A 13,901-nucleotide genomic window follows, 5' to 3' on the forward strand; every position below is an offset into this window, starting at 1 on the left:
GAGAGAAAAAGTTAGAAACGCAACTGAATTCAGCACGTATTGATAATGTAGGCCTATCCAACGCATTATATGAAATTATTTATCCTGTATAATCATGTACGCATAGATTAGTATTGTACAATCTATTTTTTTGCTCAACCCCTTAAACCTTGGATCCTCAAAGGCATCTAGAGGATTTTTAGCGTTGGCACACCTGCTATTTTAGCACTCCACCACACACAGTATAATACACTGCATTCCTTTTACACTGGAAACTAAATGTGAACAAAGCCATGATCTACATTTCCTCGGTGGATTCACCTTGCCAACCTAAACAACTTTGAGGTGTTAAAGTTACACATCAGCCAAGTGATTTGGCACAGTTACTTAGAACTGCTTATATAAGTCTTAGGTTGGCTGAAATGGGAAACCATTAAAAAAAAAGTTTTGCAGATGATTTTAGAACAACAGAATGGCCATAGATGTTCATTCTGGGCTAATTCTTTGACCTCAAATGTCACATCCTCCTTATGTAAGCATCAGTATAACTGCAGGGGACATTGGTCACATCACAGTGATTGTAGCCGCTCTCCAGAGTCCCTGGAATTGGAATCATGGTGCTGGAGCTCTAATGATAATTCAGCCCTATCCACACCTCTTACAGTCTGAGGCAGCCCAGGATGTGTCACTTTAAAGGGAACCTGTCAGCAGGGACAGATACTTGTAGTATAGTCTTTCTCTGATCAAATGAACGTTATTGTTGTGGCCAGAATTCCTCCAACTGTCACTTAAGTTTCTACTGTTGGTCCTAAGTCCAGTCAAGGAGCTGAATCATGTGGTTTGTTGCCTCATGGCCACTCAGACTCCTAACCCTGCCCCTATGTGATGACCTCACACTCCTCCTCAGCCGAAATCTTGTACATGTGCAGTCAGCAGTTACCAGCCAGCAAAACTGCCTTTTGTCCCTGCTTTTTGCATGCACATGATTTCGGCTGAGAAGGAGAGTGACGTCAGCTAAGGGAAGGGTTAAGGGTCTGAGCGGTTGGGCAGCTTGGACTGGGTCTAAGGACCTACAGTGGAACAACTAAAGTAAGTCTTGGAGGAATGCTGGCCACTATAATCACAATAAGAGCATCATTAGAATATATAACAAGGTACTATTTGGGATTATTGGAGGATTTCCCAGGTGACAGGTTCCCTTTAAAATAGCGCTGCACGTGACATTAAAATTTGCACTGAGCGATATCATAGGTCTTTTATCCTGTTTGGTATTGCACTTCATAACAAGGAATTTGGTGGCTGTTGAACATCATTGAATACCATCCTGACATTGTTATGCTTTTTATATTGTGTTGTTCATTATTGTATGCAGGTACAGCTTCAGGTCTCAATAGGCCCCTGGCCTCAGAGGACCCCTTTGCAATTAACTAAATTCAAAATTCAGACATTAAATAGTCCCCTGCTCCCTAAAATTTTCCTTAGTTTATCATCCCAGAGAGCCTACTCATGAGTTATTTTATATGAAGCCCCCACATAGGCTGCCGGGGACTGAGAGTGGGCTATGCGGACCCCTCCAGCAGCTCTGAGCCCCGACACTTGCCCAGGTATGCTGGAGCAAGCCCTGATTATATGTCTTTATATATGTATGTTTTTATATGTTTTATCTTGTGCATATGACTGATGCAAAAAATTTCTCCTTGGGGATAATTAAAATGTTATTTAATCTATCTAATATAATCTATACTCTGCAATTTAGGCAATATAGAGTTAAAATATTATGCTAATTAGTCTGGGCTACATCACCAGAGTACCTTGTCTTATAATTTATTCACTGGATTGTTATTCTACAAGTACTGTCTGGTGCCTGACATCACCGGCTCTATGTGCTCTGCACAGGCCGGACCAGGTGGGACTAATAGCCTAACAGGGGAGTGAATAAATTACGTGTTCTCAGATGCTCCGTAGCCAGAGCATCCAAACAGATCTGCATAATTTTTATAACTCAATATCGATGAAATTGTGGTGCATAACTGATGGTAGATGTCCTTTAAAAGATATGGCAATCCATTCAGTCTAAGATGTCCTAGTAACGTTTCAGTCCTATGGACCTTCATCAGACATGGAAGTGGAGCAAGAGGAAAATTGTAGCTAGCAATAGCTAATAACTAGTGTAGGGCAACTGGAGGAGAAAGTGGTAACCACCACTATAGAAGAGAAGTGGTAATAGGGTCCATAGGGGTGGAACAGTACACTGACGCCATGGTCCCTAATGGATTGCCCTTTATTATGAATAAATGTACCACTCATTTGCATTATACCCAAGAAGTTCCAAGTTTTTGCTGTTCCTCTGTCAGTGTCTGGCACTGGTTACATGGGTTTAGCCATTTGCTTGCCCTTAGCTGATAGTTAAATATTAGATGACTATAGGATATGCCCTATAAAGGGGGTCATGGGGGTGTACAATTTTAATTTATCATATAAGCATATAAGAAGAAAGCAGTCACTTTGTGTTAGGACTTTAGTCTATGATTTGGCTTCGGAGCTTCTGTACGACCTTAGGAAAGTCACATTATCTCCTGCTCTTGTCACCAATACGTCTTTTGTGAACAGTCCCAAAGTGTCTGTAAGCTTTTCTTGTAAAGCAAAGTAAACAAGTTTAATGGTGGTTAACTATATGTGGCAGATATTTTATCTTTCATAATTATTTTCAAACCTTTTCCTAATCTCCATGAACATAAGTCTGAAGAGGATTGTGAAGAAAATAGTCTCCATGGAAACCAACACTTAAATTCCCATTAGCATCTTCTGGTGCCAGAAATCTGTGTTCTCAGTCAAATGCTCCCAGAAATAGCAGTGTCTTATCAATTAATTGCAGTATCATATATTTTCTGATAAGCCAAACCGTATTTAATGGAATGAATCATAACAAATAGGTGCACCAGCATCCACGTGTCTATCTGATCCACTGAGGAATTACAGGAAAAGCTAATTGTTGTTTTATTTATTGAGGTTGTAGGAATTTTAATAATTCATTTTCTATGGTTTAAAGTTGGTAAATGATCGAAAAAGATGATTGTTAAAAAATATCAAGTATCAGAAATATAACTTGTAATGGGACATACCACAAATATATGTAGCATGACCAAAGGGGTTGTGTCCAGTCGACCATTTAGCCTCAAACCACAAGATAATGGAAAAATGGATGACCTCCAGGGGTCTCCTCTGCCTAAAAATGGGGGAACTGAAAGTCGCTCTGTCCTGCTCCATTACAGATGGACTTTTGGGTTTGGGAAGACACATAGATCGGTAGTATTTTGGCAAAATAAAATTGCTAAATTGGGCCTTGAATTTTTTGGGGGACTTAATTGTGCTACAATTTTGCCACTATTTGAAGTTTTGCACCATTGGTACACCAGATGTGCCAATGCAACATTCCAAAAAATCTTACAAATTGCCGTAAACCAAGTCCAGAAAGTGAACTTCAAAATTGTGTCACATTTTAATGGGAGTAACTAATAATAATAATAATTATTAATAATTATTAATCATATTAATAATATTATTAATAATCATATTCTGTAGCACTTTAGAGGTTATCGGGGGACATTTCATAATAAAATAAGACATTACAGAGTAAAACAGAACAATCATAATGAGGGCCCTCTCGCATGAGCTTACAGTGTGTGTGGATAACGGGGACACAATTGTGTCACAGCTGAACTATACCCAACACAACACAAAACTCTGCCCTGAAAGGGGCGTTCTGATGCACAGTCAGACCGTGCGCCACATTTATCATGTGTCCTGCAGAATAGTTTTGCAAGTCCACCAAAAAAAGTTGGAGCACTCTGTCGAAGCAGTGCTGGGGGGGAAGAGCATGCACCACAATTCATGAATCTGTCGCCCCATGAACGCTCCACAGGCAAATTGTACATAGTGCAGTTTGCACTGTTTTTGATAAATGTGGACCAATGTATCCCGCTCTGCACAGACTTCTCTGGGAATTCTGGATCAGCTTGTAGGATGGATAAAACCTGGCATGAGGCAGAGCATGGTTTTGTGTTCTCCTAATTTGCAGATCACAGGGGATCAGCCCCATGAGACTTATACTGTGGATTGAGGCTACAGGTTAATCTAGACACAGCCCCTTTAAAGGAAACCTACCACCACAAATCTACCTATAAAGGTAGATCGGGTGGTAGGTGAATCAATGGAACGTGAGGATAGCCCTTTTAAGGGCTAATCCTCACGTCCCCGCACTGTTTAGTAAACTTTTATTACCCTAATATGTTAATTTACTTATGCGGCTACTGGGGCGTGGAGTAGCCGCATCTAAGATTACACGAGGCGGCTACTCCACGCCCCGGTAGCCACTTTACCCCTCCTACTCACCATGTTCGGCGCGCAGCTGCTCGTAGCTGCGCGCCCTCGTCCGCCGATCCTGCCGTCTGCACATGCGCAGAACAGCAGGCCCGCGCCTGCGCAGCCCCGGCTTCGGAGCAGTGACCGGGCCTGCTGTTCTGCACATGCGCAGACGGCAGGATCGGCGGGCGAGGGCGCGCAGCTACGAGCAGCTGCGCGCCGAACATGGTGAGTAGGAGGGCTAAAGTGGCTACCGGGGCGTGGAGTAGCCGCCTCGTGTAATCTCAGATGCGGCTACTCCACGCCCCTGTAGCCGCATAAGTAAATTAACATATTAGGGTAATAAAAGTTTACTAAACAGTGCGGGGACGTGAGGATTAGCCCTTAAAAGGGCTATCCTCACGTCCCATTGATTCACCTACCACCCGATCTACCTTTATAGGTAGATTTGTGGTGGTAGGTGCCCTTTAAATGAAATGAAAAATGTACATGTTACATACATAGTATCAAGCTTCAAATTTTTCAATGGCATCTGTGTTAAGTGGGAAAGTAAAATGTGCTGGAACTGGGTAAACCTACAAGCGAAGGATTGCTTTCTATGTATAATCTATTTATTAAATGTAAATAATAAAATCTTGACTTATAAAGGATTCAAAAAATATCTATTTTATACAGGAGTATTTATAACTGACCTCACAGGGCAGTCTAGACATTAAACCTAATGGAGGGAAGCCAAATTCAATAAACTTGCTAGTTATTCATAAGCAGAGCCAGATTGTAGGGAAGGCATTGGAGTCTCAACTACATGTGAGCCTAACGTGGCATAAAACATCCCTTGTTTCAAACTGATTTAAGCAACCAAACACTATCAATGAAATGAATAATATTTAAATGAATAGTCTTAAAGGGGTTTTTCATGCCAAAAGTTGATAAACTATCAACAGACTAATGTTCTTCATATCAGATTGGTCGGAAGACAGCACTGAAAAATCCATCAATCAGCAGCTAATACACAGAGAATGGAGCAGAAAGTAGAAAGTTCTTCTCCCTAAGTACCGGTTATATATAGTTACTGATCCCCTCATTAGAAAAGTAGGTAATTGGCCATAAATATGTTCTGCCACTGCACTGAGATTGGAGAATTTCTGTTCAATTCTGTTTATCAGCTGCAAAGAACTTATGATAATGGCAGAGAACTGGTCATGTTTATACAATTCTTAAAGCTTTCTAAATCCTTATTGCTTCGTCTTAAGTCTCTCAACCTTATGACCCCAATCCTGTTTGTCAGAAAATGTTATCTGCCCGGTGAAGACTCTCATGACTCTTCTGCAGTTGTTCACTGCACATCCAGTGTTTAGTTGAAATCACAAAGAACAAACCTGGTCTTATTGTGCATTTGCAGTAAACCCTCTACCTGATTCAATTTGTTGGATGGGACTGAGGACACAATTATGATATTTGGAGTGTTAAACCCAAAAGAGCAATTCCCTACCATGAATCGGCTCACCAATTAGAAACCAAGTGCTACAGATGCCAAAACGTCTTTATCTTATTCACATATTGTAAATTCTCTTTCTGCTGGTGGCTGGGAAGCCCAACGATTTTGTCCTTCAGATTTTGGAAGCCAATCAGGCAATATTGTGGGATGGCAGAAGGTGCACTTCTACAGCCGCATTTAGGGGAAAGTTATTTTAGTCAGGAGTATTTATAACTGAAGAAATGTGGGGAAAGCCACATTGCTACACCGATTTTGGAAGACAAACACTTGCGTCATGGGGCGTTATCCTGCCTAATTGGACAAAACAATGGCTAATTTAGTCTCTTTACTAACGTTAAAGCTACTTAATTGCCTACCATTGGGCATGCGTAAAAAGAGCTTTATTATTAAACATATCATGTTGTAGAAGGTTCTCAAAGATAATTTTTTTTTCGAGTCCTAAAACTGTCTGTACAAGCATCTAGATGACTTATATACTGTACACATATTATGAAATGTTTTGGCCTACCAAGAATTGATGAAGTGATGTGCTACACTTAGGGTTACACTTAGTATCAACTCCATTGTATGGTCCTACACTAATTTACATCTGCAATTGAAAATCATTATTTTATTACCTTTGAAGTTTGATGTGAAACAAAAAACATCATATCGGCCTTTGTCTTTGTCCCTATATCCATAGTTTCGAACTCCAGGAACAGTGTTTTTGCCCCCACAGGGTTCTCTGGGATTGGTGATAGGGTATTGTACCGATCCATCACTTAGCCAGCCAGCATTGCACCAGTCAAGTCCTGACCTCCATGCATCATATAGTTGATCGAAAGAGGCAATAATAGAATCCTGGTCATGACAGGCTTTTTGGGCTTCGTGGAAGTTGAAATTGTAGCGGCCCAAACGTGGAAAATATGGATATACAATGCCTGAAATACAAACAAAAATTGTATTAAGAGATTTATGAAACGGAACCTAAAAATTCCAGTTAAGTTAATGTAAATTATGTTTTTTACAGATTTGTTTACACTAATGACTGATGCACAAACTGTAGGTGAGTGAAAGTAGCCTGTAAGTTATTGCTATAGGGTTTTCTATCCCAGATACTGAAAGTCATTACTAGAAGGTGAAAATAGCTGTGAATGGTATCAAATCAGATGGAGGGCGCCTCAAGTTTTTTTTTCTGCTGGAGTTGTCATTCTATATGAATTTACTTGTCTGCTTGAATAATGAAAATTCAGAATGTCAGCGTACATGTGACGTCCCATCACAGTGGCAGAACGTGCATTCAGATATGACAGTAGTGCACAGCTGTTACATCTCTCAGATGTTTATATGGATGAGTGATCTGAAATATCACAACACGAAAGGTCATCATTTAGAAATATGAACCGTCATTTAAATATTAAATAAAACCTCTGGACAGTATTTGCTTTGAAAGGTCAGAAATTAATCGCCCGCAGTAACGGCATCACTGTACTGAGACTTAAGGACTTCTGGTGTCCTAACATATTCTTTGAAATGGAATAACCAATCAATAATACATTAACTCATTAGTCAAAATTCTGGCGCTTTTTTAATTTTTTTCACTCCATGCCTTCTTAAAGGAAACCTACCATTTGATTTGATGCATTATGAAGGAAACATACCTCGAGAATGCTGTAGCTACACTGATGCAGGATCATATCTTGGTTAATCCCTGAGCTGAGTGGTTTTGCTGAAAGAACAATTATAACCATTGAGGACCTTGGAATAGCTGGGTAAGGCTGGTTGCCTAGATAAACACATTAGACATGGAGCTTATAAATACAAATGGAGGTTAGTCAAGACATGACTAATCAACCTGAGTTAAATCACTCATACACAGCAGCTGGGGGATGGTGCAGCAATTGATTATTCTGCCTTCAGACACAATCCAGGCATTACATCATCCTCTTCTGCAGTGAAAAACTCACATGCTAGGAGAAGTGCTGAACCAGCCATAGAAGCAAAATAGCTTCATTATCATAATGTTATATCTGTTTTTTCAGCAAAACCACTCAACAAAGGGATTAAGCAAGGTATGTTTCTGCATCAGTGTAGCTACAGCATTCTCAAGGTATGTTTGCTTCATAATGCATCAAATCAAATGGTAGGTTTCCTTTGAAAGCCAAAATATTTAGGTTTTTTTAGTTTTTCATTTGCATAGACAAATGAGGGCTTTTTTACTGCGGGAAAAAAGAAATTTGCCTTATGTGGCCATTTAATATTTTGTGCAATCTACTGGGAAATTGATTCAAACTTTCTTTAGCTTTTGTTAAGTTTAAATACCTCCAACGACAGTATTAACTGTATGAGTTAAAGGGGTTGTCCACTTTCAGCAAATAACTATTATCATTTGCTCATCTCTAGTCATGACCATATTATATTTCATACATTGCGAGATACATTGGTCACGTTTCCGACATAGTATTTCAATGTATGATCCAGTTTTGAAAAAGTCACAGTCACCATAATTATGTTTTGTTTCAGTCATTAAAAAGCTTACCTTATATACTCGAGTATAAGCCTAGTTTTTCAGCACAAAATTTGTGCTCAAAAACCCTAACTCGGCTTATACTCGAGTCAACTAAAACCATAAAGACAAAACTCACCTTTCTGACGTCACCCATAGGTCCTCTTCTGTCTGAGAGAGTCTGAGACAGAAGAGGACCTATGGGGGACGTCGGAAAGATGAGTACAGTGTTATTTTTTTTCCTACTACAGGGGCTGGGCAGGCTGTATGCTACAGGGGTTGGACAGGCTGTATGCTACAGGGGCTGGCAGACTATATACTGGGAGGCTGTAACCAATGCATTTCCCACCCTCGGCTTATACTCGAGTCAATAGGTTTTCCCAGTTTTTTGTGTTGAAATAAGGGGTCTCGGCTTATACTCGGGTCGGCTTATATTCGAGTATATACGATATATGCTAATATCATTCTGGGAAGTTTCCTAGCTACTCGTATGGCCATGTTTTCATCCCTCTAAGACATAAAGGGATTTTTTTGGCTTCCTCTGGACCCGAATGTATTTGATTATTCACGAGTGCTCTATCAAACAAGGTCTCTTTGCGTAAAAATGCATCAATTTAACAGGCAGTGGTCGCATTACATTGACTTGAAATATAATTGCCTAACGATACTTTGAGAATTGTTTGATAATCTCTAAATAGGGAGATAAAGCGAGATGAGCACGATACACTTATAAACTGGAGACACGCGTAGCAGCTAGAGAGAACGGCAATTTAATGATAAACTGTGAACCAGCTAAATTAAAATGTTTTAATCAGAGCAAACATCAGCCTCACATTTATTCTGCAATTTACTATCTTACATTGCTATCATGGGAACGTTACACTTTAACAACGCTTAAAAGTGAATTAAATAAACCTTTTATCAACACAACCAATGCTACTTATTTCATCATGACCCACAGTGGTTTGGAGATAATAGTCTGTCTCTCTTCCCCCTATTATTTTCCTGTTAACTGATAATAAATGGCCGTAGCCGGCAACCCCTGCCCAAATAATTGACAAACTGTGAAAATTGTTATTTTAAATATACAGCAAAATGTGGTATGTCCAGCACAAAAACTAACAACTGCAGGAGATGCCATAAAGTGAATGTCCGCCCTTTAAAGGGAACCAGTCACCAGGGACCTCATTTTCACTAAAGACAGGTTGCAGAAGCCCTTCACACCAGCAGTGCAAATCTGTCTTTCTGCCTTTTCTAAGCATTTGCATTACAATATAATTGAGTGTTATAACTTACCTTGCTCCCTGACAAAATCCTGGGGTAGTCACAGGGGCTGGACTTTGGTTTGGATGCATTTCAAAAAACAACATGTGGCTTGTCTGTGTTAGCCCTCACCTTTGTGCTCCTGTACAGCTCCACCTCCTGCTTCTTCTCAGTGGTCACAGCCTGGTCAACCTGACATCAATGGGGGAGGGACAGAGCTGTACAGGAGCACAAACATGGAGACAGCCTGCAGCTCAAACAGGTCACATGTTGTTTTTTGAAATGCATGCAAACCAAAGTCCAGCCCCTGTGACTACCCCAGGATTTTGTCAGGATGCAAGAATAAGTTATAACACACAATTATATTGTAAGGCATATGCTTAGAAAAGGCAGAAAGGCATATGTGCACTGCAGGTGTCATGGGTTCCCTTTAACCCCTTCCCGACGGGTCCCGGTGCATGGAGAGGGCTCGCGGGCCGAGCCCTCTCCATAGCCGGTAAGTCTTTGCTGCATATTGCAGCAAAGGCTTACCGGTAACACCCGCGATCGGTGCTAGCACCGATCGCGGGTGTTTTCTCCGCGATTGCCGCCGGCAATGCTGCCGGCGGCTTCAAAGAGATGGCGCCGCATGGGCGCCGCCATCTTGTCGTGGATCGCTGCTCCCCGATGACGTCACGGGGAGCGGCGATCCGTCGCCATGGTAACCTCGGGTGTTCCGAACACTCGAGGCTACCTCGTTTTAACCCATGCATTGTAATGCATGGGGAGTAAAATCCACATATACTGCCATACTGTAGTATGGCAGTATATGATAGGATCGATCAGACTACCTAGGGTTAGAGTACCCTAGGGAGTCTGAAAAATAGTAAAAGTAAAAATAAAAAAAGTTTAAAAAAAAAAAATTATAATAAAAAAACCTAAAAATTCAAATCACCCCCCTTTCCCTAGAACTGATATAAAAATAAATAAACAGTAAAAATCATAAACACATTAGGTATCGTTCACTATGTTTAACCCCGTAACGGAAAATAGCGTCCAAAGTCGAAAATGGCATTTTTTTGCCATTTTGAAAAATGTAAAAAAATTAATAAAACGTGATCAAAAGGTCGCACAGTCCCAAAAATTATAGTAATGAAAACGGCATCAAAATTCGTAAAAAATGACACTATCCATAGCTCCGTACACCAAAGTATGAAAAAGTTATTGGCCCCAGAAGATGGCAAAATAAAAAAAAAAAATTTTGTACAGGAGGTTTTAATTTTTTTAAATGTATGAAAACATTATAAAACCTATACAGATTTGGTATCCACGTGATCGTACCGACCCAAAGAATAAAGTAGACATGTCATTTGGGACGCAGAGTGAAAACTGTAAAATCCAAGCCCACAAGAAAACGTCACAAATGTGGTTTTTCACCATTTTCACTGCATTTGGAATTTTTTTCCCGGTTCCCAGTACACGCCATAGAATATTAAATACCGTCACTATGAAGTGCAATTTGTTACGCAGAAAATAAGCCATAACACAGCTCTTTATGTGGAAAAATAAAAAAGTTATAGATTTTTGAAGGTGGGGAGTGAAAAATGGAAGTGAAAAAACTAAAAAAGACCAAGTCGTTAAGGGGTTAAAGACTCAAGACATAGTCACCGATAATGCTCCCCAATGAGCAGGGAACAGGGTATAGCGGCCAGACAAAAGCAACAATGTGCCTCCATCTGCCACTATTTTGTCAATGGATACGCTAAACATATAAGTTGGGTGTATTCCTGACATATACGCTTAGCATATACAATAAAAGTGATGTGAATACAGCCTACGTTGTAGCAGGAAGAAATCTATCAAAAGATGGAGGAAAAAGAAAAGGTCTGCATTACACAGAAACATTTTGTGACTTTTAAGTCTGAGTAAGATACCTAACATGTTTATGATTTATTTTTTTTTTTTTTTATTTGTGATTTAGGGAAATGGTGGTGATTTAAAATTTTATTTTTTTAATTTTTGTAAAAAAATGTTTCATTATTTTTTAGGCCCCCTTTGGTACTTGAACATTAGGGGCTCTGATTAGAGATGTATTGGAGTATATGGTAAAAATTCTGCTTATCTGTATCTGTATCTCATAGACTCTAGCTTTCATGGAGACTGATTTACTTTAATTGGAGCTGAACTACAGTTATCAGGTATCAGGATCCTATAGGTCATCAATATCTGAAATAGAGAAAATCCCATAAACTCATTTTATTGGTAAAACAAAATTTCTGTGGGGTTCAGTAATTTAATCATCATAGAAATGATTTAATACTTATAGGTTGTACCTTTACTATGATACTTTGGAATAGATGTCTACAGAAGCAGATCATGCAGAGGTGAGTTCTCCTCTAAGAACTATACATGTGTTATCGCGGTGCAGAAATAACCTTACATGGCTCTAGTCTAGGGATAGATAAACAGGAGGATCCCTAACCTTCTTATTTTATATGGTACTTGCCATTCCAGATGCTCCTTGTACGAAGACACTCTTCTGTCCTCACACCATCTCTTACGTCTCCCCTTGTGTATTGTCTTTGAGCCATTTTGATTTGTAAGGGAGGATGAGACAGGATAACTGGTTGTCAGTATTAATTCGGAGACTCTTAAGAACACCTGTCACATGTGAGTCAGCTAGAAAAATAAACCTTATGTGTAGATGAAGCTTGAAGCTGGGTGGGCTGCTAATATTAGGCTAAATCCTAATGTTGTCATGGCTTACATTTTTAGCATTCAGCATGTGAGTCTCAGACTCGTGTTTATAGGCGCACATGTAATAGAGTTGTCCAGTTTCTAGTAAATGTCAGCTGTCTGTCAGAAAATAAAAAGTTACAGCTGTTAAAAGGTAGAAATGACAGTGTAGGATGAGTGAATGTAAACCGTTGTGGCGACAAGTCTGATGGTTCTTATCATGGGGTGTAAATCTTCGTTTATACAATCCTTTGTGCGGGCATATACTGCTATGTCCATCCTTACTGTACCATTCTTTCTGTGGGGTTACACGATGGCCAACTTTTTACAACAATATTGTATAGAGATACATGTGGCCTCCTTGAAGGTTTTCTTGTGAATTCAAGGGTTTTGTTAGTGTGCTGCTATATTTTATTGAACTGGTTTCATGGGAAATGGGAGATAAGCTTTGTTAATGGTGGATGTGTCTCTAGGAGCATCTGCAAAGGCCAATGGGTGTATCAGATTGTAACTAGGTTGCTATATACTTTAAGAAACCTGAATTTATCTAACGAAAAATAGATGAGAAAATGAACTTGAATTTAACCTCCATTGTTAAGAAAAAAATAAATAAATGTTGCTGGATTGAGTATCTACCATCATGAACCGGATAAACTGTGTACATAATAGACCATCATGACTGCTAGGTAAATAACTTTAGAGTTCGGACTGACCTAGCATACTTTTAGGTTGCTACCTAATAAAATATTGTTGTGGAAAGTGAAATGAGTTCAATAGACATTTCATCATGGTATTGTACTATACAATGAAATACTGGCAGACTCCTAAACTCTATGGGGGTCATTTACTAAGGGCCCGATTCGCGTTTTCCCGACGTGTTACCTGAATATTTCCGATTTGCGCCGATTTTCCCTGAATTGCCCTGATTTTGGCGCACGCGATTGGATTGTGGCGCATCGGCGCTGGCATGCACGCGACGGAAATCCGGGGGCGTGGCTGAACGAAAACCCAATGGATTCGGAATAACCGCCGCATTTAAAAAAAAAAAGTGTCGCAGGACTCGCGCTTACCTTCACTAGGAATAGGCCGGGGAACTTCAGTGCATTCCGGCGGGCCTCGGGGGAACTTCAGCGCAGCAGCGCCACCTGGTGGACGTTGGAGGAACTACCTTAGTGAATCCCGGCCGGACCCGAATCCACTGCAGAGAACGCGCCGCTGGATCGCGAATGGACCGGGTAAGTAAATCTGTCCCTATATCTCCTACCCTAACCGATGTCCTATTGAAATAAGAAACAAACAGACCTATTGTTTTACCAAAATGATGTACCTTTACTTTGGGAAAAGTTGCCCCTGGAGCTAATGTTGTCAACCTACCTCATGGATAAGTGTACCCTCTGTCAGGTAATATCATTCTGTTATTGTTTTGTGGGTCCCAATGAAAATTTCTTTACATGAACAGGTCATACTATTATCATTACACATGACAATACCAATTTGAATTCATAATTTTTCCTGTGAAATAAACCCAAGATGTGGTAAATTACAGTAAATGGTGATCCCTTCCAGCAGCCGCTTGAGGTTGGATCTCAGGAACTAGCC

General features: G+C 40.1%; 1 protein-coding gene across 2 annotated transcripts in view; it reads right to left on the reverse strand.

The window, feature by feature from the left end:
* Positions 1–13,901, reverse strand: part of HAPLN1 (hyaluronan and proteoglycan link protein 1) — a 103,319-nt gene that overhangs the window by 5,160 nt on the left and 84,258 nt on the right. For both annotated transcript variants that reach the window (XM_072139423.1, XM_072139422.1), the window contains exon 4: positions 6,457–6,759. In XM_072139423.1, coding sequence (XP_071995524.1) covers positions 6,457–6,759 — 303 coding nt within the window. The remainder of the gene's footprint in view (positions 1–6,456; positions 6,760–13,901) is intronic.

Source organism: Engystomops pustulosus, chromosome 1 (genome assembly GCF_040894005.1).
Source record: "Engystomops pustulosus chromosome 1, aEngPut4.maternal, whole genome shotgun sequence".
Classification (NCBI taxonomy): Eukaryota; Metazoa; Chordata; class Amphibia; order Anura; family Leptodactylidae; genus Engystomops; species Engystomops pustulosus.